The sequence below is a fragment of the Pan paniscus genome, chromosome 10 (genome assembly GCF_029289425.2).
Source record: "Pan paniscus chromosome 10, NHGRI_mPanPan1-v2.0_pri, whole genome shotgun sequence".
Classification (NCBI taxonomy): Eukaryota; Metazoa; Chordata; class Mammalia; order Primates; family Hominidae; genus Pan; species Pan paniscus.
Genome location: NC_073259.2, coordinates 13,308,447 through 13,334,870, shown reverse-complemented (window position 1 = coordinate 13,334,870; position 26,424 = coordinate 13,308,447). Strand labels below are relative to the sequence as shown.

The following is a 26,424-nucleotide window of genomic DNA, read 5'->3' as shown; positions in this document are numbered from 1 at the left end:
TCGTCTCTACTAAAAATATAGAATTAGCCAGGCATGGTGGCATATGCCTGTAATCCCAGCTACTCGGGAGGTTGAGGCAGGAGAATTGCATGAACCTGGGAGGCGGAGGGTGCAGAGAGCTGAGATCACGCCATTGCACTCCAGCCTGAGCAACAAGAGGGAAACTCCATCTCAAAAAAAAAGAAAAATATTAAATTCCCCATGAAATAATGTATCAAACCCTACTAACTTATACACTTTATTTTAATTTAATTAATTCATTTATTTATTTATTTATTTTGAGATGGAGTTTTGCTGTGTCACCCAGGCTGGATTGCAGTGGTGCCATCTCAGCTTACTGCAACCTCTGCCTCCTGGGTTCAAGCGATTCTCCTGCCTCAGCCTCCCAAGTAGCTGGGACTATAGGCGCCTGCCACCATGCTTGGCTAATTTTTTTGAATTTTTAGTAGAGATTGGGTTTCACCATGTTGGCCAGGCTGGTTTTGAACTCCTGACCTCAAGTGATCCACCGGCCTCAGCCTCCCAAAGTGCTAGGATTACAGGCATGAGCCACAGCGCCAGGCCGATAAATTTTTATTCCATATTTATTCAATAATATTTATTGAGCACTTACTGTATATCAGAAACTAGTTGAAATACATGTGATTATGACAATGTATGAGATCAACAAGTTTCCAACACTAAGAGAGCTCTCATTATGGTGGGGGTAGAGAGATGAAGCAATATATAAATATAGTAATTTTAGATGATGCTGAGTGCTATAAAGTAAATAAAAATAAATAATATGACCAGGAATGACTGAGTATGTGTAGGGCTACTTCAGATAGGTAGTCAAAGAAAACATTTTTGAATAGGTGACATTAGAAGTGAGATCTGAATGTTGCAAAGGAGGCAGCCACTCTCAAATCTGGAAGCAGACCATTCTAAGCTGTGGGAACAGCAAGAGCATAAGTCTGGAGATGGTAAGAAACTTACTGTCTCTGAGAAACAAAAGAAGGTGTGTTTGGCGTGTAACGAGCAAGTCAGGGAATGTGGTCAGATGAGATTGGAGACTTTAGCAGGGACCAGATCTTTTAGGTTTTTACAGGCCATAGTCAGGAATCATAATTTTATCCTAAGTGTGATGGCAAGCTATGCAGAGTATATCAGTGTTCTTAATAATAAACAACAAAATTAGTTTAAGGTGAAAAGCATTTAAAGAATATTAGAAGCCAGGCACAGTGGCCCATGCCTATAATTCCAACAGTTTGTGAGGCAGAGGTGAGACAATTGGTAGAGTCCAGGAGTTCAAGATCAGCCTGGGCAACATGATGAAACCCAGTCTCTACAAAAAATACAAAGATTGGTCCAGGCGTGGTGGCTTATGCCTGTAATCCCAGCACTTTGGGAGGCCGAGGCAGGCAGATCACCTGAGGTCAGGAGTTCGAGACCAGCCTGACCAACATGGAGAAACCCTGTCTCTACTAAAAATACAAAAGTAGCCAGGCGTGGTGGCGCATGCCTGTAATCCCAGCTACTCCGGAGGCTGAGGCAGGAGAATCACTTGAACCCGGGAGGCGGAGGCTGTAGTGAGCCAAGATCGCACCATTGCACTCCAGTCTGGGCAACAAGAGGGAAAGTCCATCTCAAAAAGAAAAAAAATCTAAATGACCTTAGTCCTCTGACTCAAGTCACACATCAGAAAACAGTCACCCTTGCCTGGGCACTGTAGATCACGCCTATAATCCCAGCTACTTGGGAGGCTGAGGCAGGAGAATCACTTTAACCCAGACAGAGGTTGCGTGAGCCGAGACTGCACCACTGCACTCCAGCCTGGGCAACAGAGCAAGATCCTATCACAAAAACAACAACAACAACAAATTGCCCTTCCAGGAGTGTAATCACATTTGTAGAGAAAAGTCATGTTTGGAGGGGATGTTTAGAGATATATTGACAAATTGCAGAAGGCACTGAACCCGTTAGCTTCTATAATAGATTTCCCTTTCAGTCTCAAAACATTTCCACAGGTTGGTAATTTCTTCATTGATTTTTTTATTTTCTTTTTCTTTTTTTTTTTTTTGAGACAGAGTTTCGCTCATGTTGCCCAGACTGGAATGCAATTGTGCGACCTTGACTCACTGCAACCTCCACTTCCCAAGTACAAGCGATTCTCCTGTCTCAGCCTCCCAAGTAGCTTGGATTACAGGCATACACCACCACGCCCGGCTAATTTTTTTGTATTTAGTAGAGACAGGGTTTCATCATGTTAGTCAGGCTGGTCTTGAACTCCTGACCTCAGGTAACCCACCTGTCTTGGCTTCCCAAAGTGCTGGGATTACAGGCGTGCTCCACTGTGCCCGGCCTTGACTCGATTTTTTTTCTTAAATAAAATCAATTAACATCCATTATAAAAACTTTAAATCTACAGTAGGGTAAAAATAAAACATATAAAAACTCCTTTGCATACCCCTCATTTAGTTCTACTCCACGGAATCAACGACTGTTAATGTTTTCTTGTTTATCCTTTCAGAACTCCATTTATTGATGAGAATGGTGTCATGTAAAATGTCTTAGCCAGTGCGATGGCTCATGCTTGTAATCACAGCATTTCTGGAGGCCAAAATAGGAAGATCACTTGAGGGCAGGAGTTCGAGACCAGCCTTGGCAACACAGAGATCTCCATCTGTTTAAAAAAAAATAAAAATAAAAAAGAGTTTCGCAACACAGTCTATATATTTATTTATTTTAAATTTTTTTTGAGATGGAGTTTCACTCTTGTCACCCAAGCTGGAGTGCAGTGGCACAATCTCGGCTCACTGCAACCTCCATCTCCCAGGTCAAGCAATTCTGCTGCCTCAGCCTCCCGAGTAGCTGGGATTACAGGCGCCTGCCACCAAGCCTGGCTTTTTTTTTTTTTTTTTTTTTGGTTTTTTTAGTAGAGATGGAGTTTCACCATGTTAGTCAGGCTGGTCCCAAACTCCTGACCTCAGGTGATCCACCTGCCTTGGCCTCCCAAAGTGCTGGGATTACAGGCATGAGCCACGCACCCAGCCGCCGTCTATATATTTAATATATACATCAAAATATGTTAAATCTGGAAAACAATTTTCATCGAAGGGCAAAGTAATCTTTCTAAAATACATTTTAAAATTTCAAAGTGGTAAGAAAGTTATGGAGGCAGAAATGGTGCAAGAACATTAGAAACACCATCACACCAGCTGGGCATGGTAAGGTACACCTGCAATCCCAGCTACTCGGGAGGCTGAGGTGGGAGGATCACTGTAACCTGGGAGTTTGAGACCAGCATGGGAGGCATAGTGAGACCCCCATCTTTGAAAAACAAACAAAAAAAACTATCACAGTTGGATTTTAATAGAGGACACTAAGAGTAAACAACACTACATGTGAAACAAATTGATAGAGCCTAGACTATGTCTCGAGTTATAACTGAAAATATACGCTTCCTCATTTATAATTTAGAGTAATGATTGCTGGGAAATGCCGTCTCATGCATGTAACTCTTTTAATTCCCACTTGGCCGCATAAGAATAGATCCTGGGCCTGGAATACTTCCTTACCAAGAGGTAAAAGAGCCCGGACGGGTGCAGTGGCTCATGCCTGTAATCCCAGCACTCTGGGAGGCAAGCAGATCACTTGAGGCCAGGAGTTCGAGACCAGTCTGGCCAACATAGTGAAACTTAATGTATACTAAAAATACAAAAATTAGCTGGGTGTGGTGGTACACATCTGTAGTCCCACCTACTAGGGAGGCTAATGCACGAGAACTGCTTGAACCTGGGAGGTGGAGGTTGCAGTGAGCCAAGATTGGGCCACTGTACTCCAGCCTGGGCAACAGAGCAAGACTCTGTCTCGAATTAAAAAAAAAAAAAAAAAAGGCCGGGTGCGGTGGCTCACACCTGTAATCTCAGCACTTTGGGAGGCTGAGGTGGGCAGACCAAGAGGTCAGGAGATCGAGACCATCCTGGCTAACATGGTGAAACCCCCATCTCTACTAAAAATACAAAACTTAGGGGGGCGTGGTGGCGGGCACCTGTAGTCCCAGCTACTCAGGAGGCTGGGGCAGAAGAATGGCGTGAACCTGGGAGACAGAGCTTGCAGTGAGCCGAGATTGTGCCACTGCACTCCAGCCTGGGCGACAGAGTGAGACTGTCTCAAAAAAAAAAAAGAGCCCATGTAACCTGTGCTGGCTTATTGTCTTCTGTGAGATTATCTTTCCCTGTGGCAAGCCCAATGCGCCAGAGGGGTGCGCATAGCCAATTTCCCTGCACTGGCTGCCAGGAAGCTGATCTTGCTCTGTAAGTAAAGCATTGCTCCACCCATGGCTTGACTGCATTGTTTTGCACAACTCTGATACCGAGGTGCATTGAGTAGAGACATTTGGAGTGCTATTCTTGTCGGTTGGCACAGTGATGATCTTTGCAATCCTCCATGTGCTGGGAGTCATTCCCTCAGTGTTGGTAACCAGTGTTCAGAGTTCTGCTCTCCTGGGATTGATAACTGGGTGCACCATATTTTGCTTAATGATCAAGTGAGTCCAGGCGTGGTGGCTCACACCTGGATTCCCAGCACTTTGGGAGGCCGAGGCGGGCGGACCATCTGAGATTAGGAGTTTGAGACCAGCCTGGCCAACATGGTGAAATCCAGTCTTTACTAAAAATACAAAAATTAGCTGGGCATAGTGGCGCGTGCCTGTAACCCCAGCTACTTGGGAGGCTGAGGCAAGAGAATTGCTTGAACCCAGGAGGTAGAGGTTGCAGTGAGCAGAGATCGCGCCATTGAACTCCAGCCTGGGTGACAGAGTGAGACTCTGTCTCACAAAACAAACAAAAAACAATGATCAAGTGAGATAATATTTAAACATTTCTACATAAATATACATAAATAATACATTAAAATTCTATATACGGTCTAGTGCTGTTAAAACTGTTGATATTGGCTGGGCGTGGTGGCTCACGCCTATAATCCCAGCACTTTGGGAGGCCGAGGCGGGCGGATCACAAGGTCAGGAGATCGAGACCATCCTGGCTAACAAGTGAAGCCCCGTCTCTACTAAAAATACAAAAATTAGCCGGGCATGGTGGTGGGTGCCTGTAGTCCCAGCTACTAGGGAGGCTGAGGCAGGAGAATGGCGTGAACCCGGGAGGCGGAGCTTTCAGTGAGCCAAGATCGCACCACCGCACTCCAGCCTGGGCGACAGCGCAAGACTCCGTCTCAAAAACAAGCAAACAAACAAAAAAGCTGTTGATACTGTCCTTAATTCCTTCCAAAAATCACATGAGCTTCTGCCAATAGCTAGAGAGGAAAGACAATCATCAGATATATTTAGCATCAAAGGAACAAACAGGACAAAATTATCAATTCTGTACTGCAATCAATAAAAAGCTAATGTCTGTATTTGTACATTTGGTAATATGATTACATGTTAGATGGTGGCATGCATATGTGAGTGTGTGCCTGTGTGTGTTTTGAGTAGAGTGAAAAATAGACAGTAAGTGGTTTTTCTGCCACTGGCTGGAACATTAAAGTTTATGGGCACCGGGTGTGGTGGCTCACGCCTGTAATCCCAGCACTTTGGGAGGTCCAGACTGGTGGATCACCTGAGGTTGGGAGTTCGAGATCAGCCTAACCAACATGGAGAAACCACGTCTCCACTAAAAATACAAAATTAGCTGGGCGTGGTGGCGCATGCCTGTAATCCCAGCTACTCGGGAAGCTGAGGCAGGAGAATGGCTTGAACCTGGGAGGCGGAGGGTGCAGTGAGCCGAGATGGCGCCATTGCACTCCAGCCTGGGTAACAAGAGCGAAACTCCGTCTCAAAAAAAAAAAAAAAGTTTATGGGCATACCCAATAATGATGGAAACACAAACCAACTCCGGAAGTCAATATATTCCTTCTACTTCCTTTTATTTTACAAGAAACACTTTCTTACCCCGTATGTTTTTTCTTATGCTTTCTCTTGGACATTTCTTTATTATATTTCTTCCTCGTTTTACAAAACCATTGACTTATCTGCAAAAAAATGAGGTGTGGGAGGTGATTAATACAGGAATAAGGATATTGGTCTATATTAGCAATAGTACTATACAAGTGACTTTGTCTATCAATGAAGAAATGTCTATTAATGCTGTCATACCTGTTTATGTGTCATGTCAAATTCAAATGAGAGTGATAGACTCTCTTGTATAGTGGGGCACCTGTTTAACTTAAACTTTGCCCAGAGAGTATCCATGAGGGATTTGCTGACTAATCTTTTCTCGGGATACTGTTTCTGTTTCTCATTTTCCCTTTTCCTTTTGTTTTCCTGTTCATCTTGCAGCTCCTTTTCATTTTTTTCTTCTTTTTCTCGTTCTCTCTTTCTGCCTGCTTCTCCTCCTTCTTCTCTCCATTTCTGCTTTCCGTTTTGTTCATCTTCACTGTAATTTCCAGTTGATTGTTCTGGATTTTGATCCCAAGGCATAGCTGGTTGTTTCTGTATAAAAAGATCCGTGGAATAAAATCAAGCTGCAGCTAAATTTGACTTTCAGAGCATAGTCAACAATCTTCCCTGGGAGAATATATTTGATTTTCCTAAGTTAGCAATGTTGTACATTGGTGGAAAACGTAGAGCAAAGAAAAAGTGAACTTGAGGCTGGGCACGGTGGCTCATGCCTGTAATCCCAGCACTTTCGGAGGCTGAGGCGGGCAGATCACGAGGTCCACAGATTGAGACCATCTTGGCTAACATGGTGAAACCCCGTCTCTACTAAAAATACAAACATTAGCCGGGCATGGTGGCACGCGCCCGTAGCCGCATGCTACTCGGGAGGCTGAGGCAGGAGGATCGCTTTAACCCGGGAGGCAGTGGCTCACGCCTGTAATCCCAGCACTTTGGGAGGCCGAGGTGGGTGGATCACCTAAGGTCAGGAGATCGAGACAAGCCTGGCCAATATGGTAAAACCCCGTCTCTACTAAAAATACAAAAATTAGCTGGGTGTGGTGGCATGCACCTGTAGTTCCAGCTACTTGGGAGGCTGAGGCAGGAAAATTGCTTGAACCCAGGAGGCAGAGGTTGCAGTGGGCTGAGGTTGCGCCACTGCACTCCAGCCTGGTGACAGAGTGAGACTGCATCTCAAAAAAAAAAAAAAATTTTGCCAGGCATGGTGGCAGGCACATATAATCCCAGCTACTTGGGAGGCTGAGGCAGGAGAATTGCTTGAACCCGGTGGGTGGAGGTTGCAGTGAGCTGATATCGCACAATTGCACTCTAGCCTGGGCAACAGGGCCAGACTCTGTCTCAAAAAAAATAAAAATAAAAATAAGAAGAAATTCATTGCAGGGAATTGGCTTACGCAATCTTGGAACTGTCTTGGCAAGTCCGAAAGGATGGCTGGAACCCTTCGGTGTGAGATGGAGCTGCTCTCCCAAGGCAGAATTTCCTCTTAAAGCCTTAATTGATTGGATTAGGCTTTCTCAGATTATAATCCCTTTTACTTGAAGACAATTAATATGGATTTTAATTACATCTAAAAATGCCAGTAGCAAGGCCCGGCGTGGTGGCTCATGCCTATAATCCCAGCCCAGCCACTGCACTCCAGCCTGGGCGACAGAGCAAGACTCTGTCTCAAAAGAAAAGAAATTTGCTGGCCGGGCACGGTGGCTCACGCCTGTAATCCCAGCACTTTGGGAGGCCGAGGCGGGCAGATCACGAGGTCAGGAGACTGAGACCGTCCTGGCTAACACGGTGAAACCCCATCTCTACTAAAAATACAAAAAATTAGCGGGGCCTGGCGGCGGGTGCCTGTAGTCCCAGCTACTCCAGAGGCTGAGGCAGGAGAATGGCAAGAACCAGGGAGGCGGAGCTTGCAGTGAGCTGACATCCTGCCAGCTGACATCGTGCCACTGGACTGCAGCCTGGATGACAGAGCGAGACTCCCTCTCAAAAAAAAAAAAAAAAAGAAAAGAAAAGAAATATGCCAGTGGCACCTGGTGTTTGATTGAATAAGTGGGGTCTATAGCCTACCCAAGTTGCCACATTAAAGACCATCACACTGATACTCAAACCAGACAGATATTGCCCCTAAAAAACTATAGATTAATGTCCATTATGAATATGGAGGCAAAAACTTCAACAAAATGCTAGCAATCCAAAATCCAGCAACATAGGAAAAGGATTATGCACCATAACCAAGTAGGATTTATTCTAGAAATATGTGATTAGTTCAAAATAGGAAAATCAATGTAATATATCATATGAATAGAATAAAGGAAAAAAACATGCAATCATCTCAATAGAGGCAGAAAAAGACCGTTTCTCTAAAATTTAAAGTTACCATATGACCCAGCAATTGCCCCTTTAAACAAAATGTATTATATCTATACAATAGACTATTATTTAGCCACAAAAGGAAATAAAATACTGATTCATGCTCAACATGGATGAATATTGAAAACAAGCTAAGCGAGGGGCTGGGTGTGGTGACTCACGCCTGTAATCCCAGCACTTTGGGAGGCCGAGGCGAGAGGACTGCTTGAGCCCAGGAGTTCGAAACCAGCCTGGGCAACAGAGTGAGGTCTCCTCCCCGCAAAAAATAAAAAAATGAGGTGAGAGGATCACTTGAGTCCAGGAGGTCAAAGCTGCAGTGAGTCCTGATCATGACACTGCACTCCCACCTGGGTGACAGAGCAAGACCTTGCCACACCGGAAAAAAAAAAAAAAGAGGAAAAAGGAAAGCAAGTTAAGTGAAAGTTGAAATACAAAAAGTCATATACTGTATGATTCTGTTTATATGAAATGTCCAGCATAGGCAAACCTATAGAGACAGAAAGTAAATTAGTGATTATCAGAGATTAGGGTGGGATAAAATTCGGAGTGTCTGCTAATTGGTGTACATTTTCTTTTAAAAAAATAATTTATTTATTTTTAAGAGACGGCAGTGGGTGAGGTGGGATGGCAGCTAACTGTGCTGTTGTTGGTCTCGAAATTGTCAGCTTCAGTGATCTGTCCGCCTTGGCATTCCAAAGTGCTGGGATTACAGGCGTGAGCCACCGCACCAGGCCACAAGTTTTCTTTTGTTAGAAAAAAAAAAAAACTCTCTTGTAACCCACATCCTTCTATTGCTACCACTCCTCTTCTCAATTTCTTTTACAGAATGTGATAAAGTGTAAGAAAATTTTAAAGAGTTCTCTGTATGTGTTCTTTGCCTGTTGGTGATTTTTCTCCCCTCATTCTCTCTTGAATATTCTCCAATCAGGCTTTCACATCCACTTCCACACATTCCTCTTCAGAGTCAGACATTAATGACCCTGACATTGCAAAAAAAGTAAAATGGCCGCCAGGCACGGTGGTTCCCGCCTGTAATCCCAGCATTTTGGGAAGCCAAGGCGGGCAGATCACCTGAGGCCAGGAGTTTGAGACCAGCTTGGCCAACATGGTGAAACCCTGTCTCTACTAAAAATACAAAAATTAGCTAGGCTTGGTGGCACACGCCTGTAGTCCCAGCTACTTGAGAAGTTGAGGCAGGAGAATCGCTTGAACCCGGGAGGCAAAGATTGCAGTGAGCTGAGATTGCCCCACTGTGCTCCAGCCTGGGCAACAGAGCAAGACTCAGTCTCAAAACAAACAAACAAACAACAACAAAACAAAGGCCAGGCGTGGAGGGTCACTCCTGTAATCGCAGCACTTTGGGAGGCCGAAGTGGGTGGACCACTTGAGGTCAGGAGTTCAGGACCAGCCTGGCCAACATGGTGAAACCCCGTCTCTATTAAAAATACAAAAAACTAATCGGACATGTCTTTTGAACCCCAGGAGGGGGAGGTCGCAGTTAGTTGAGATTGTGCCACTCCAGCCTGGGCAACAGAACAAGACTGTGACTCAAGAAACAAAAACAAAAGAAAAGAAATCAAACGGCCAATTTCCCATCCCCATTTTCTTTTAAGGGTATCGTGGTGGTGAGGTAGTGGGTTTGTTTTGTTTTGTTTGTTTGCTGTTTTGTTTTGTTGAGACGGAGTCTCACTCTGAAGCCCAGACTGGAGTGCAGTGGCTGGATCTCAGCTCACCACAACCTCTGCCTTCTGGGCTCGAAGGATTCTCTTGCCTCAGCCTCCTGAGTAGCTGGGACTACAGGCGTGCCTCACCAAGCCCGGCTAATTGTATTTTTGGTGGAGATGGGGGGTTTCATCATCTTGGCCAGGATGGTCTTCAACTCCTGAGCTCAAGCGATCTGCCCCGCTTGGCCTCCCAAAGTGCTGGGATTTGAGGTGTGAGCCACTGTGCCTGGCCTGTCCCCATCTTACTTACTTGAATGATCAGGGGCTTCTGAAGTATCGGGATCTCTCTCCACATTGAAAGAGTTTATTCTCCCACTTCCTGAACACCATCCTTTCCTGGGGCTTCCTCAAGTCAATGGCTGCTCTTTCAAAGCTTTCTTTGTTGCTCCTCTTTCCCCTACTGATTTCTGTCCCTGTGCTTTTTCAATCACACTCAAGGTTAAATCCCTTCACCTCTTATCTCCTTTACATGTAGCTCTAATCCAGGTCATCTGATCTCATGGTTTTTAATACTGCCCAAAAGGGAGATTAGTTTCAAATTTTTATTTCCAGTCTTGTATGTCAAACTCCCAATTCAATATCTCTGCTTGGATGTCTAATAAGTTATGTGAATTGAACTTAAAATTCCCAAACTCAGTTTATGGCTCCCTTCACTGAACGCTGACCCACTCAGGCCTCTCTATCTTAGTAAAGCCAACTCCATCTGCCCAGTGGTTTGAGTCAAAAAGCTGGGTGCTGTCTTTCACTTCTTCCCTTTCTCATAGCTCAACTCAATCTGTCAGAAAGTCTTGCTTTTCTTTCTTTAAAATATATCCAGACAACTGCCACTTCTTTTTTTTTTTTTTTTGAGACGGAGTCTCACTCTGTCGCCCAGGCTGGAGTGCAGTGGCGCGATCTCTGCTCACTGCAAGCTCCGCCTCCCGGGTTCACGCCATTCTCCTGCCTCAGCCTCCAGAGTAGCTAGGACTACAGGCGCCCGCCACCGCGCCCAGCTAATTTTTTGTATTTTTAGTAGAAACGGGGTTTTACCTTGTTAGCCAAGATGGTCTCGATTTCCTGACCTCGTGATCTGCCCGCCTCGGCCTCCCAAAGTGCTGGGATTACAGGCGTGAGCCACCGCACCCGGTGCATTGAGGAGTTTCAAAGACCAATTAGTCCTTGGTAGGGAGGTTACAGAGATGACCGACCAGATAAGGTAGATGTCATCCATCTTTTGGATGTCAGTGGGCCACAAATATGAGCACCCGGTGGCAATTCACAAAAGGAATTCCACAAAAAGAACACATTTCCTGACATCTATTTTTGGAGCCATGAAGAAAAAAAACTTTTCAAATAACCATATGAAAAATGTTCAATTTACATGTTGCAGAGTGTCCAAAATAGTGAGATATACTGATAAGAAAATGCTTTCCAAAATACAGTGGAGAGACAGGAAAAAAAAAATGTAGGGCTGGGCGTGGTGGCTCATGCCTGTAATCCTAGCACTTTGGGAGGTCAAGGCGGGCAGATCATTTAAGATCAGAAGTTCAAGACCAGCCTGACCAACATGGTAAAACTCCATCTCTACTAAAAATACAAAACTTAGCTTGTGTAGAAGTACATGCTTGTGATCCCAGCTACTTGGAGGCTGAGGCAGGAGAATCGCTTGAACCTAAGAGGCAGAGGTTGCAGTGAGCCAAGATACTGCCACTGCATTCCATTCGGGGACAGAGAGTGAGACTCCATGTTAAAAATAAATAAATACATAAATATTTTATGAAAATGCTACTTGGTCGGGTGAGGTGTCTCACATCTGTAATCCTAGTATTTTGGAAGGCCAAGGCAGAAGAATTGTTTGAGCTCAGGAGTTCAAGAACAGCTTGGGCATCACGGTGAGACCCCTGATTCCATTATTATTATTATTTTTTTTTTTTTTTTAATTTTTGAGACGAAGTCTCCTTTCTTGTCCCCCAGGCTGGAGTGCAATTGTGCAATCTTGGCTCACTGCAACCTCCGCCTCCCAGGTTCAAGCGATTCTCCTGCCTCAGCTTCCCAAGTAGCTGGGATTACAGGCACCTGCCACCACGCCCGGGTAATTTTTGTATTTTTAGTGGAGACAGGGTTTCACCATGTTGGCCAGGCTGGCCTCGAATTCCTGACATGAGGTGATCTTCCTGCCTTGGCCTCCCAAAGTGCTGGGATTACAGGTGTGAGCCACCGCTGCCCAGCCCATTTTATTTATTTATTTATTTATTTATTTATTTATTTATTTATTTATTTTTGAGACAGAGTCTTACTCTGTCACCAGGCTGGAGTGCAGTTGTGTGATCTCGGCTCACTGCAACCTCCACCTCCCAGTTTCAAGTGATTCTCCTACCTCAGCTCCAAGTAGCTGGGATTACAAGCAAGTGCCACTATGCCCAGCTAATTTTTTGTATTTTTAGGAGAGATGAGGGTTTCTCCATGTTGGCCAGGCTGGTTTGGAACTCCTGACCTCAAGAGATCTGCCTGCCTTGGCCTCCCAAAGTACTGAGATCATAGGCATGAACCATCGTGCCTGGCCTCCGACTATACTCTTACCTGGTCACACAACCAGCCTCACACTCTGGTAGAAGAAACCACTTGTTAACCACTTGTTAACCACTTTGTTAATCTCAGCTAAGAGAAGAGAATTTTATTTTATTTCATTTCATTTATTTATTTATTTATTTATTTATTTATTTATTTATTTTTGAGACAGAGTCTTGCTCTGTCACCCAGGCTGGAGTGCAGTGGCGTGATCTCGGCTCACTGCAAGCTCCGCCTCCCGGGTTCACACCATTCTCCTGCCTCATCCTCCCAAGTAGCTGGAACTACAGGCGCCCGCCACCACGCCCAGCTAATAATTTTTTGTATTTTTAGTAGAGACGGGGTTTCACCATGTTAGCCAGGATGGTCTCGATCTCCTGACCTCGTGATCCGTCCGCCTCAGCCTCCCAAAGTGCTGGGATTACAGGCGTGAGCCACCGCGCCCGGCATAGAAGAGAATTTTAAAGAATCACTGAAGACCGAGTGCGGTGGCTCATGCTTGTAATCCCAGCACTTTGGGAGGCTGAGGTGGGCGGATCATTTGAGGTCTGGAGTTCGAGACCAGCCTGGCCAACATGGTGGAATCCCATCTCTACTAAAAATACAAAAATTAGCTTGGCGTGGTGGCACACCCCTGTAACCCCAGCTACTCCAGAGGCTAAGGCAAGAGAATTGCTTGAATCTAGGAGGTGAAGGTTGCAGTGAGCTGAGATCACGCGACAGCACTCCAGCCTGGGTGACAGAGCAAGACTCTGTCTCAAAAAAAAAAAAAAAAAATCACTCAAAGTTTGACTTTTGTGTTCGGGGATACCCAGGATCCGACACCTGACTCAAGCATGACAATGTTGAAAAGTGAGAGGCAATCAAGAGCTGTCCACGGTGGCTAAATGTGGACAGGAGGTCTCTGTTCGTCATGGTCGCTGGTAGTCCCCTCAGATGCAGGTAAGCTAGGGGAGTAAACATTTGATAGGGGCTGCTTTTGAGCTGTCCTGGGCACATTAGAGTTGCTGCCTATGGCCTTACAGGTCTTCCATCCTAGCAGCTCCTCTTGAAAGGAACACAGACTCTCAGAAGCTGGGGGCTGAGGAGGGAGTTCCACAGGCCAGCTGTAAGAGATAAGTTCCCAAAAAGCAAATTCGGGGAATAGGCACTCACAGGGAAGAGATCTTAAAAAGCAACAGAGAAGGCCGGGTGCGGTGGCTCACGCCTGTCATCCCAGCACTTTCAGAGGCCGAGGCGGGTGGACGACGAGGTCAGGAGTTCAAGACCAGCCTGGCCAATATGGTGAAACCCCGTCTTTACTAAAAAATACGAAAATTAGGCTGGGCACAGTGGCTCACGCCTGTAATTTCAGCACTTTGGGAGGCCGAGGCAGGCGGATCATCAGGTCAGGAGTTCGAGACCAGCCTGACAAACATGGTGAAACCCCATCTCTATTAAAAATACAAAAAAATTAGCAGAGTATGGTGTCGCATGCCTGTAATCCCAGCTACTTAGGAGCTGAGGAAGGAGAATCTCTTGAACCTGGGAGGCAGAGGTTACAGTAAGCCAAGATTGTGCCACTGTACTCCAGCCTGGGTGACAGAGCAAGACTACATCTCCAAAAAAAAAAAAAATTAGCTGGGTGTGGTGGCATGCAACTGTAGTCCCAGCTACTCAGGAGGTTGAGTCAGGAGAATCGCTGGTACCTGGGAGGTGGAGGTTGCAATGAGCCAAGATCCAGCCACTGCACTCCAGCCTGGGCGACAGAGCAAGACTCTGTCTTAAAAAAAAAAAAAAAGGGCTGGGCATGGTGGCTCGTGCATGTAATGCCAGCACTTTGGGAGGCCGAGGCGGGTGGATCATGAGGTCAGGAGATCAAGACCATCCTGGCTAACACGGTGAAACCCAGTCTCTACTAAAAAATACAAAAAAAGAAAAAAAAAAGCCGGGCGCGGTGGCTTACGCCTGTAATCCCAGCACTTTGGGAGGCCGAGGTGGGCAGATCACAAGGTCAGGAGATTGAGACCATCCTGGCCAACACGGTGAAACCCCGTCTCTACTAAAAAATACAAAAAATTAGCCGGGCATGGTGGTGGGTGCCTGTAGTCCAAGCTACGCAGGAGGCTGAGGCAGGAGAATGGCGGGAACCTGGGAGGCGGAGCTTGCAGTGAGCCGAGATCATGCCACTGCACTCCAGCCTGGGCAGCAAAGCAAGACTCCCTCTCTAAAAAAAAAAAAAAAGCAACAGAGAAATCTGGGCTCGGTGGCTCACACCTGTAATCCTAGCACTTTGGGAGGCTGAGGTGGCTGGATCACCTGAGATTAGGAGTTCGAGACCAGGCTGGGTAACATGGTGAAACCCCGTCTCTACTAAAAATACAAAAAAATTAGCCAGGCATGGTGGCAGGCACCTGTAGTCCCAGCTACTGGGGAGGCTGAGGCAGGAGAATGGCGTGAACTCAGGAGGTGGAGCTTGCAGTGAGCCTCGATCGCGCCACTGTGCCCCAGCCTGGGCGACAGAGTGAGACTCCGTCTCAAAAAAAAAGAAAAAAAAAAAAAAGAAACAGAGAAGACCTGGCTCGGTGGCTCATGCCTGTAATCCCAGCTACTTGGGAGACTGAGGCAGGAGAATGGCTTGAACCTGGGAGGCAGAGGTTGCAGTGAGCTGAGATTGCGCCACTGCACTACAGCCTGGGCAACAAGAGGGAAGCTCCATTCCCACCCCCCGTCCCCCCAAAAAAGAGAGAGAGAGATCCTCCTGCCTCGGCCTCCCAAAGTGCTGGGATTACAGGCATGAGCCACTGTGCCCGGCCGAGAATGGATTTTTAAATACCTAAATAAAGGTAATTATTTGTTAGGAAGCAAGAGAGACTGGAAAGGCTCTGGGATCTGCTTGAGATTTCCTCTGGGGTCAGGGCAAGGCAAGTCAACAGAACAGGTTAAAGGGACAGTTATCGACAGAGAATAATCTGCTCCTGTTCTAACCCTTCCAAGTTCACCTTATCCAAAAGCAGTTAGGCTCTGATGACTATTTTATTCCCTTGCAGATGCATCTTATGAAAATAGAGATTTGGCCGGGCGTGGTGGCTCACGCCTGTAATCCCAGCACTTTGGGAGGCCGAGATGGGTGGATCACGAGGTCAGAAGTTTGAAACCATCCTGGCTAACACGGTGAAACCCCGTCTCTACTAAAAATACAAAAAATTAGCCGAGCGTGCTGGTGGTGGGTGTCTGTAGTCCCAGCTACTTGGGAGGCTGAGGCAGGAGAATGGTGTAAATCTGGGAGGCAGAGCTTGCAGTGAGCCGAGATCGCGCCACTGTACTCCAGCCTGGGCGACAGAGCAAGACTCCATCTCAAAAAGAAAAAAAAAAGAAAATAGAGATTTAACCCTTGGCAGAGAATATGGAACAGAGGCTAGAGAAGGCTTAGACTAGTAAGAACTGAAATGGACATTTCAGGCCTATGATGATAGCTACATCACATATTCCCCCGTTTTATGTATAAACCAGCTGACACTTTGAGAGGGTAAGTGACATGTCTTAGGTACACAACTTAGAAAGTGGCACAAACTAAAAAGGAACAAAGCTGTTTGGTTTCAAATCTCAAATGGAAGAAGGACCTGACCCAGAGGTGACTAATCCGGTGAAGACAGTGGTCCTTAGGATCCAGGTAAATAAAATGCACTGAAAATAGAGCAGTTCTGCAGGGTGGAATAGTTTCATCTGTCTGTGCAGAACCAACCTTACAAACAAATGGAGAAAATGGAGTGTGGCTTTCATTCTTGCGAGTTTGAATTTTGCAGGGATAGTGATTGAGATTGCAAGGGACCTTAGTTTGTGTGTGTGTGTGTGATGTGGGGGGTGGGTGTCAGTGTGTTTTCAGGATTTGGATTTTCTAGAAATCAGACCCTGTCGGCTGGGCACGGTGCCTCACGCCTGTAATCCCAGCACTTTGGGAGGCCGAGGTAGGCAGATCATCTGAGGTCAGGAGTTCAAGGCCAGCCTGACGAACATGGTGAAACCCCATCTCTACTAAGCCCCATCTCTACTAAAAATACTAGGCATGGTGGCGCACGCCTATAATCCCAGCTGCTCAGGAGTGGGAGGCAGGAGAATCACTTGAACCTGGGAAGTGGAGGTTGCAGTGAGCCGAGATCACACCATTGCACTCCAGCCTGGGCAATAAGAGCGAAACTCCGTCTCAAAAAATAAATAAATAAAAATAAATATTCTCTAACGCTTAAACTAATCCTATGAGATAGAAATTATTCAAGTCCTCATTTTATAAATGAGGAAGCTGAAGTTTACAAGACCAGTGCTCTAACCCCTGAGCTATGGAACCAACTGCGAAGCTGAAGTTTAGAGCAGGGCAGTAACTTGTAGATCACAGCTTAGTTAAGTGGCAGAGCCTGGAGAGGAAGAAAGGCTGTCCGATTACAAATCTCAAAAGTAAGAAAGATGTCATCCAGGGAAATGAGAAGGATTGTCCTGGAGGATTTGAGAATCATGTGTGGTATTTCTGTTCTGATCTACCTAGCTGTTTGAGAATAATAACCATCTATACTTAATAGATGGTTTTACATTTCCAAAGTGAAAAAGAACAACAGTACAGGTAAGTGATGAAAGAAGGCGCATCTGGGGGCTGGGCGCGGTGGCTCACGCCTGTAATCCCAGCACTTTGGGAGGTCGAGGTGGGCGGAACACCTGAGGTCAGGAGTTCGAGACCAGCCTGGCCAACATGGTGAAACCCTGTCTCTACGAAAAATACAAAAATTAGCCGGGCATTGTGTGTTGTGGCGTGCACTTGTAATCCCAGCTACTAGGAAGGCTGGGCCAGGAGAATTGCTCGAACACGGGAGGCGGAGGTTGCAGTGAGCCAAGATTGCGCCACTGCACTCCAGTCTGGGTGACAGAGCGAGACTCTGTCTAAAAAAAAGAAAGAAAGAAAGAAGGTGCATCGAATCTTTCCAGCCACAGGGGAAATCCTGCCAAAACGCAGATAAATAAACCCCCTGAAGTCTCTGTACAACACATTTATTCAAACCTGCTTTGAATAATTTGACAAATCTGCTTAACAATGACCTGATTAAGGGGTAGACACAAAAAGGAGGTGGCACAGTGATTTTCTAGTACATTTTTCTTCTTAGGAAGCTCTTTACAGCTATTCTATTGGAGAGGAACAACCACAGGAATTATTGAAATGGCAAAACCCTATATCCTCTGGAAAGCATTCTACCCGCCTTTCCCCTTCCCCCTCCCTGCCAGTGGCTCTCAGAGTTCAGCATGCATAATAATCCCCAGGAAGGCTTGTTGAAATGAGGTTCCTGGGTCCCACCCCAGAATTTCTGATTCAGTAATTCACACGTGGGGCTCAAAAATTTGCATGTCTGTGTAGGGGCGGAGAAGGTGTGATCCCTTTCCTCCTGATAGTAAGAGTCAGGAGGACACTCCAATAACAAAAGGCAGATTAACAAGAGAAAAGCATAACAAATTTATCTAATCAAAGTTTTACTTGACAAAGGAGACTTCAGAGATGAAGATCGAAAGACTCAGGAAAAAAGTGTCTATTTTTATGCTTAGCTTCTCTGAAGAATGGACAGCTGTGTAGAAATGTGACTGGACAAAAAGGGAACGACCTAATGGTAATAGACTGAGTGGGGAAACCCAGCAAAGCCTGATTTTTTTTTTTTTTTGAGATGGAGTCTCACTCTTGTCGCCCAGGCTGGAGTGCAGTGGCGCGATCTTGGCTCACTGCAACCTCTGCCTCCTGGTTCAAGCCATTCTCCTGCCTCAGCCTCCCGAGTAGCTGGGATTACAGGCACCCACCACCATGTCCGGCTAATTTTTGTATTTTTAGTAGAGATGGGGTTTCACCATTTGGCCGAGCTGGTCTGGAACTCCTGACCTCGTGATCTGCCCACCTCGATTACAGGCTTGAGCCACCGAGCCCGGCTGACAATGTATTTTCACATGTACTTGAGAAAATGTCCTGGTGTTCCAGATGATGGCAGTTTCTAAATATGAAATATACATTTCCGGAGATCCATTTTGCAGAGAGGCATTCCCAGTTTGTTTGTTTGTTTGTTTTTTGTGACAGAGTTTTGCTCTTGTTGCCCAGGCTGGAGTGCAGTGGTGCGGTCTCCAGTCACTGCAACCTCCGCCTCCCGGGTTCAAGCGATTCTCCAGTCTCACCCTCCCAAGTAGCTGGGATTACAGGCGCCCGCCACCACGCCGGCTAATTTTTGTATTTTTAGTAGGGATGGGGTTTCACCATGTTGGTCAGGCTGGTCTCGAACTCCTGACCTCAGGCAATCCGCCCACCTTGGCCTTCCAAAATGCTAAGATTACAGGTGCGAGCCACCGCGCCCGGCCTCCCAGTATTTTTATATCAAAGAATTTTAAAATATTGTTTTCAATAAAGATGTAAACTTTCCCATAGAGAGTAACCTAATGTCTGAAACTAACCAAAAAAAAAAAAAAAAAAGAAAGGAAGGAAGGAAGAGAGGGAGATAGGCTTTCAAAAAATATGCCTGTGCTGGAATTGCGAATTGTTCCTCGATAAAAGTCCTCTGTTGAAAGGCGTTCCTTTAGACCCTGAGACTCACCTGCTGAGGCAGCACTGAATCTTCCATTTCTGTCTCAACCACAAATGGAATGCTCAGGTCAAGACTCCACTCCTACACATGTGCCTGGAGCAGTCTCATTTTTAATTCCATGCCTCTCTTGATGCCTGTAAAAAGGTATATGGTAATATAAACATTATATCATGTTTACAGCTAAGAAGACTAAAAGGAAAAACAAAATGTTCAGGATGGTTCTTTCTAAGTAATTGAATTGCAGGTGGTTTTTCATTTTTTCTTTTCACTTTTTGTATTATTTACATTCTCCATGGTGAAAATGTAATGTTTCTAAAGTTAAGAGAAAATATTGTTTCATTTTGTTTATTTATTTTAGAGATGGAGTCTTGCTCTATTGCCCAGGCTGGAGTGCAGTGACACCATCATACCTCACTACAGCCTCGAACTCCTGGGCTCAAGCAATTCTCTCGTCCCAGATTCTCCAGTAGCTGGGACTGCAGGTGCATGCCATCTCACCTGTTTTTTGTTTTGTTTTGTTTTGTTTTTTGTTTTTTTAGGTGGAGGCTTGCTCTTGTTGCCCCGGCTGGAGTGCAATGGTGGTACAATTTCGGCTCACCATAACCTCTGCCTCCTGGGTTCAAGTGATTCTCCTGCCTCAGTCTCCCGAGTAGCTGGGATTACAGACATGCACCACCACACCTGGCTAATTTTTGTATTTTTAGTAGAGATGGGGTTTCGCCATGTTGGTGAGGTTGGCCTTGAACTCCTGACCTCAGGTGATCCACCCGCCTCGGCCTCCCAAAGTGAGCCACCACGCCTGATCTCGCCTTGCTATTTTTAAAAGATTTTTTGTAAAGATGGGGCTCTCACTTTGGTGCCCAGGCTGATCTTGAACTCCTGGCCTCAAGCGACCCTCCCATCTCAGCCTCCCAAAGTGCTGAGTTTATAGGGATGAGCCACCACACTCAGACTTTCTTTTAATATGAAAGCTCATACTCCGGCTCGAACTCCTGACCTCAGGTGATCTGCCTGCCTTGGCCTCTCAAAGTGCTGGGATTACAGGTGTGAGCCACCGCGCCCGGCCAATCTTCTTTTTTTCCAGAGACAATTTACTTTTTTTTTTTTTTGATATGGAGTCTTGCTGTTGCCTAGGCTGGAGTGCAGTGGCACGATCTCAGCTCACTGCAACCTCTGCCTCCCGGATTCAAACGATTCTCCTGCCTTAGCCTCCCTGAGCAGCTGAGTCTACAGGCACACACCACCATACCTGGCTAATTTTTGTATTTTTAGTAGAGACAAGGTTTCACCATGTTGCCTAGGCTGGTCTCAAACTCCTGACCGCAGGTGATCTGCCTGCCTCTGCCTCCCAAAGTGCTGAAATTACAGGTGTGAACCACTGCGACCAGCCGACAATTTACTTTTGCTTTTGCTTTGGCAGATGGAGTTAAAGTAGATTTTACCTTGATTCAAACAGGCATTGAGTTTGTTCAAAACTAATTTCAAAATTTTAGGCCAGGCTCAGTGGCTAACGCCTGTAATCCCAGCACCTCGGAAGGCCGAGGCGGGCGGATACCTAGAGTCCAGGAGTTTGAGACCAATCTGGGCAACATAGCAAAATTCTGTCTCTACTAAAAATACAAAAACTGGCTGGGCGCGGTGTCTCACACCTGTAATCCCAGCACTTTGGGAGGCCGACGCGGGTGGATCACGAGGCCAGGAGTTTGAGAGGAGCCTGGCCAAGATGGTGAAATCCCATCTCTACTAAAAATACAAAAATTAGCCGGGTGTGGTGGTGCACGCCTGTAGTCCCAGCTACTTGGGAGGCTGAGGCAGGAGAATCGTTTGAACCCAGGAGGCGGAGGTTGCGGTGAGCCGAGATCGTGCCATTGCACTCCAGCCTGGGCGACGAGAGTGAAACTCTGTCTAAAAAAAAAATAAATAAATAAAAATAAAAATACAAAAATTAGCTGGGCAGTGGCTCATGCCTGTAATCCCAGCTACTTGGGAGGCTGAGGCATGAGAATTGCTTGAAACTGGGAGGTGGAGGCTGCAATCAGTTAAAATGCACCACTGCACTCCAGCCTGGGTGACAGAGCCAGACAAGACTTCATCTCAAAAATAAAAAAATAAAAAAAAATAGCAGGACATGGTGGCTCACGCCTGTAATCCCAGCATTTTGGGAGGCCAAGGCCAGCAGATCACCTGAGGTCAGGAGTTTGAGACCAGCCTGGCCAACGTGGTAAAACCTCGTCTCTACTAAAAATACTAAAATTGGCCAGGAGTGGTGGCGCGCACCTATAGTCCCAGCTACTCAGAAGGCTGATGGAGGAGAATCGCTTGAACCTGGGAGGCAGAGGTTTCAATGAGCTGAGATCAGGTCACTGCACTCTAACCTGGGCAACAGAGGAAGACTCTGTCCTAAATAAATAAATAAATAAATAAATAAATAAATATATAACAAACTGGATTTCATTCTTTATGAATTAATAGTCTCTTCTTGGGCCAGGCACAGTGCCGCATGTCTGTAATCTCAGCACTTTGGGAGGACAAGGTGGGTGGATCGCTTGAACCTAGGAGTTCAAAACCACCTTGGGCAACCTGGCAAAACCCCATCTCTACCAAAAATGCAAAACTTAACTGGGCATGGTGGTGTGTGCCTGTAGTGCCAGCTACTTGGGAGGTTGAGGTGGGAGGATGGCTTGAGCCCAGGAGGTGGAGGTTACGGTGAGCCAAGCTTGGGCCACTGCACTGCAGACTGGGCAATAGAATGAGACCCTTCCTCCAAAAAAAAAAAAAAAAGCTCCATTCTCAGCTCTTCATTATTCATAGAGGAGTCCTTGTCTTAAAGTTTTATTATTTAGTTACCAGCCTCCCAGTTGTACAGACACTGCACAGACACTCAGTCCTTCAGTCACTGCTGAAGAGCCAGCAGATGCCATGTCCAGCTTTCTCTCTCTCTAGGGTCTTGGCTCCTGAAATTCCTTGTTCTGTGGAAGCCTTTCTGATGCTTCCTAATAGTTTTTTTGTATTGATCCAGCTTTCCTGGTTGGTCTCAGCAAACAATTGGTCTGCCACAAGCTATTTAAGCCACAATCCAAACTGGAAGTTTCTGCTTCTCATTTTTGAGGTTGGCTTTCATTTCCTCATTGATTTAAAAATTCTAAAAAATATATGCTGTCCATGAGCCCTGGTGCTTCTTTTTAGGGAAAGCCAAAATTTAGTAGTAGCATTTTAAAAATCAATCAGATTTTAAAAATGAAATAGATGCTAAAAGTGATAAAGAACTACCAGGCACGGTGGCTCATGCCTGCAATCTTCCGGGTTCACTCCATTCTCCTGCCTCAGCCTCCTGAGTAGCTGGGACCACAGGCACCTGCCACCACGCCCGGCTGATTTTTTGTATTTTTAGTAGAGATGGGGTTTCACTGTGTTAGCCAGGATGGTCTCGATCTCCTGACCTCGTGATCCGCCCGCCTCGGCCTCCCAGAGTGCTGGGATTACAGGCTGAGCCACCGCGGCCGGCCCCCTTGGCTTTCTTGACACTTGGTGTTATGGTCTGAATGTTTGTGTCTCCCCAAAATTCATATGTTGAAATCCTAACCTCCAAGGTGATAGTATTGGAGGTGGGGACTTTGGAAGGTGATTAGGTCCTGAGGGTTCAACCAAATGAGTGAAATTAGTGCCCTTATAATAAAAGACCCCAGAAAGCTGGCTCATCCCTTCCACCATGTGAGGACACAGCAAGCAGCCATATATAAACCAGACAGTGGGCCTTTGCCAGACACCAAATCTGCCAGTGCCTTGATCTTGAACTTTCCAGCCTCCAAAACTGTGAGAAATAAATTGCAGCTGCTATTAACCACCCAGTTTACAGTATTTTCTTATAACAGCCTGAATGGGCCGGGCGTGGTGGCTCATGCCTGTAATCCCAGCACTGTGGGAGACCAAGGTGGATGGATCACCTGAGGTCAGGAGTTCGAGACCAAGCCTGGCCAACATGGTGAAACCTCATCTCTACTAGAGATACAAAAATTAGCTGGGCGTGGAGGCATGCGCCTGTACTCCCAGATACTGGGGAGGCTGAGGCGGAAGAATCACTTGAACCCGGTAGGTGGAGGTTGCAGTGAGCCAGGATCGTGCCACTGCACTGCAGCCTGGGTGACAGAACGAGACTCCATCTCAGAAAAAAAAAAAAAAAATAGCCTGAATGGACTAAGACACTCACTTTTCCTATTTCTCTGGATATTCTTCTTTGTCTCTTTTGCCACTTCATCCTCTGCAAACAATACATTCAAAGTTGGACTTTTTTTTTATTTTATTTTTTGAGACGGAGTCTTCCTCTGTCGACTCTGTCTCAAAAAAAAAATAAATAAATAAAATATAATCTGATCCTTTCACCACATTGCTTTAGTGCCTTTAATGGCTCTTTCTGCTATTGGATAAGTTAAACTCTAACTTCACCCTGCGTGGTCTGACCACTAACTTCCTCTTACACAAGCCCAATATCTCCACCTAGCTAGCTATAAAATAGAATCTTAAACCCTAAGGACTGCTTTTCTCATTGGTTTCTTTCTTTCTTTCTTTTGAGACAGAGTCTCCCTCTGTCACCCAGGCTGGAGTGCAGTGCCGCAATTGAGAGGTGACAGCGTGCTGGCAGTCCTCACAGCCCTCGCTCCCTCTCGGCGCCTCTTCTGCCTAGGCTCCCACTTTGGCGGCACTTCAGGAGTCCTTCAGCCCACCGCTGGACTGTGGGAGCCCCTTTCTGGATTGGCCAAGGCCGGAGCCGGCTCCCTCAGCTTGCAGGGAGGTGTGGAGGGAGAGGCGCAAGCGGGAACCGGGGCTGTGCGCAGCGCTTGCGGGCCAGCTGGAGTTCCAGGTGGGCGTGGGCTTGGCGGGCCCCGCACTCGGAGCGGCCGGCAGGCCCTGCCGGCCCCGGGCAATGAGGGGCTTAGCACCCGGGCCAGCGGCTGCGGAGGGTGTACTGGGTCCCCCAGCAGTGCCAGCCCACCGGCGCTGCACTCGATTTCTCACCGGGCCTTAGCTGCTTTCTTGCGGGGCAGGGCTCGGGACCTGCAGCCCGCCATGCCTGAGCCTCCCACCCCCTCCATGGGCTCCTGTGCGGCCGAGCCTCCCCGATGAGCGCCACCCCCTGCTCCACGGCGCCCAGTCCCATCGACCACCCAAGGGCTGAGGAGTGCGGGCGCAGGGCGTGGACTGGCAGGCAGCTCCACCTGCAGCCCCAGTGCAGTGATCCACTGGGTGAAGCCAGCTGGGCTCCTGAGTCTGGTGGGGCCGTGGAGAACCTTTATGCCTAGCTCAGGGATTGTAAACACACCAATCGGCACTCTGTATCTAGCTCAAGCTTTGTAAACACACCAATCAACACCCTGTGTCTAGCTCAGAGTTTGTGAATGCACCAATCCACACTCTGTATCTAGCTGCTCTGGTGGGGCCTTGGAGAACCTTTGTGTGGATACTCTGTATCTAACTGATCTGATGGGGAGGTGGAGAACCTTTATGTGTAGCTCAAGGTTTGTAAACGCACCAATCAGCGCCCTGTCAAAACAGACCACTCGGCTCTACCAATCAGCAGGACGTGGGTGGGGCCAGATAAGAGAATAAAAGGAGGCTGCCCGAGCTAGTAGTGGTAATTGGCTGGGGGTTGTATTCTACGCTGTGGGAACTTTGTTCTTTTGCTGTTTGGGTTCACGGTGCTTTTATGAGCTGTGACAGTGCGAAAGTCTGTAGCTTCACTCCTGAAGCCAGCAAGACTACAAACCCGCCGGGAGAAACGAACAACTCCAGATGCGCCATCTTAAGAGATGTAATACCGCGAGGGTACGCGGTTTCGTTCTTGAAGTCAGACCAAGAGCCTGCCAATTCCGGACACACAATCTCGGCTTATTGTAACCTTTGCCTTTTGGGTTCAAGTGATTCTTCTGCTTCAGCCTCCTGAGTAGCTAGAATTACAGGCTAGTGCCACCACACTAAGCTAACTTTTGTATTTTTAGCAGAGATGGGGTTTCACCATGTTGGGCAGCCTGGTCTTAAGCTCCTGACCTCAGGTGAATCCACTTGTCACACACTTCCAAAGTGCTGGGGTTGCAGGTGTGAGCCACTGTGCCCGGCTTTTCCTTGGTTTTTTTGCTTGATAATATGTTGCAAATATAACTTCATAGAAATCTGTTTTTCTGAAGGTGTAAATACTAATATATTGGGGAGGTTTCTTTTCCTTCTTGGTTTTTATTTCGTCTTAGAGATAGGGTCTCTGTCACTCAGGCTGGAGCACCGTGGCTTGTTTGTAGCTCACTGCAGCCCTGACCTCCCAGGCTCAGGTGATTCTCCCACCTCAGCCCCTCAAGTAGTTGGGACTACAGGTGCATGCTACCATACCTGGATAATTTTTGTTTTTGTTTTATTTTTGGTAGAAGGTCTCACTATGTTGCCCAGGCCTCAAGTAATCCTCCTGCCTTTGCCCCACAAAGTGCTGGGATTACAGGCGTGAGGCACTGTGCCCAGCTAATAAGTTTTAAGTGGAAGAGAGTGGTTGTCTTTTAATGTTGTAATTGGAGTGATTTGGTAATTTCCTGGTACAGGTTTTTAAAAGCATGTACACAATAGGGCTTGTTTTCTTGCTACTATTGGAATCCTCCTGCCACAATGTACGTAAATCCAGGCTAATCCGCTAGAGGATGACCAAAGAGAGACTTGAATCAGCCAGCCCACCAGCTTATTGCAGAGTGAGCTCAGCTGAGATGGAACCGATCCAATCTAAACCAGAATCACCCAGTGGCGTTCAGCCCAAATTGCTGACTCGGGAACTATGAACTAATTGAATAGCTGTGTATTTTAAGTTAATTGATTATACAGCAGAACGTAACTGATGCCATGTCCTGATTCCAAACACTGGGTACTCATGTTAAAAGAGCATCACCGGCCAGGCACGCTGGTTTACATCTGTAATCCCAGCACTTTGGGAGACCAAGGCAAGAGGATCACCTGAGCCCAGGTGTTCGAGATCAGCCTGGGAAATAACAGCGAGACCCTGTCTCTACAAAAAATTTAAAAGATCCCCAGGTGTAATGACGTGTACCTATAGTCCCAGTTACTCGGGAGGCTGAGGTGGGAGGATCACTTGATCCCAGGAGGTCAAGGCTACAGTGAGTGAAGGTCGTGACACTGCACTTCAGTCTGGGCAACAGACTGATACCCTGTCTCAAAAACAAAACAAAATGGCCAGGCATGGTGGCTCACACCTGTAATCCCAGCACTTTGGGTGGCTGAGGTGGGC

General features: G+C 46.6%; 1 protein-coding gene across 1 annotated transcript; it reads right to left on the bottom strand.

Annotated features, from left to right (window-relative positions):
- Nucleotides 1-1,529: 1,529 nt before the first annotated feature.
- NANOGNB (NANOG neighbor homeobox) lies at nt 1,530-11,227 on the bottom strand. Its single transcript, XM_034935293.4, has 4 exons — nt 11,056-11,227; nt 6,134-6,469; nt 5,930-6,009; nt 1,530-2,662 (listed from the first exon to the last, which is right to left on the bottom strand). The coding sequence occupies exons 1-4, from the start codon at nt 11,155-11,157 to the stop codon at nt 2,611-2,613; spliced, it is 570 nt and encodes a 189-aa protein (XP_034791184.3). The 5' UTR covers nt 11,158-11,227; the 3' UTR covers nt 1,530-2,610.
- Nucleotides 11,228-26,424: the final 15,197 nt, after the last annotated feature.

Excerpts from the sequence above, each read along its gene's own strand:
- NANOGNB (XM_034935293.4), bottom strand. The coding sequence starts at position 11,157 with ATGCACCGGGTGCGGTGGCTCACGCCTGTAATCCCAGCACTTTGGGAG. Across the intron at positions 6,010-6,133 it reads TTGACATGACACATAAACAG|ATAAGTCAATGGTTTTGTAA; the intron begins GTATGACAGCAT and ends ATTTTTTTGCAG. Across the intron at positions 2,663-5,929 it reads CATAAGAAAAAACATACGGG|ATGGAGATCTCTGTGTTGCC; the intron begins GTAAGAAAGTGT and ends TTTTTTAAACAG.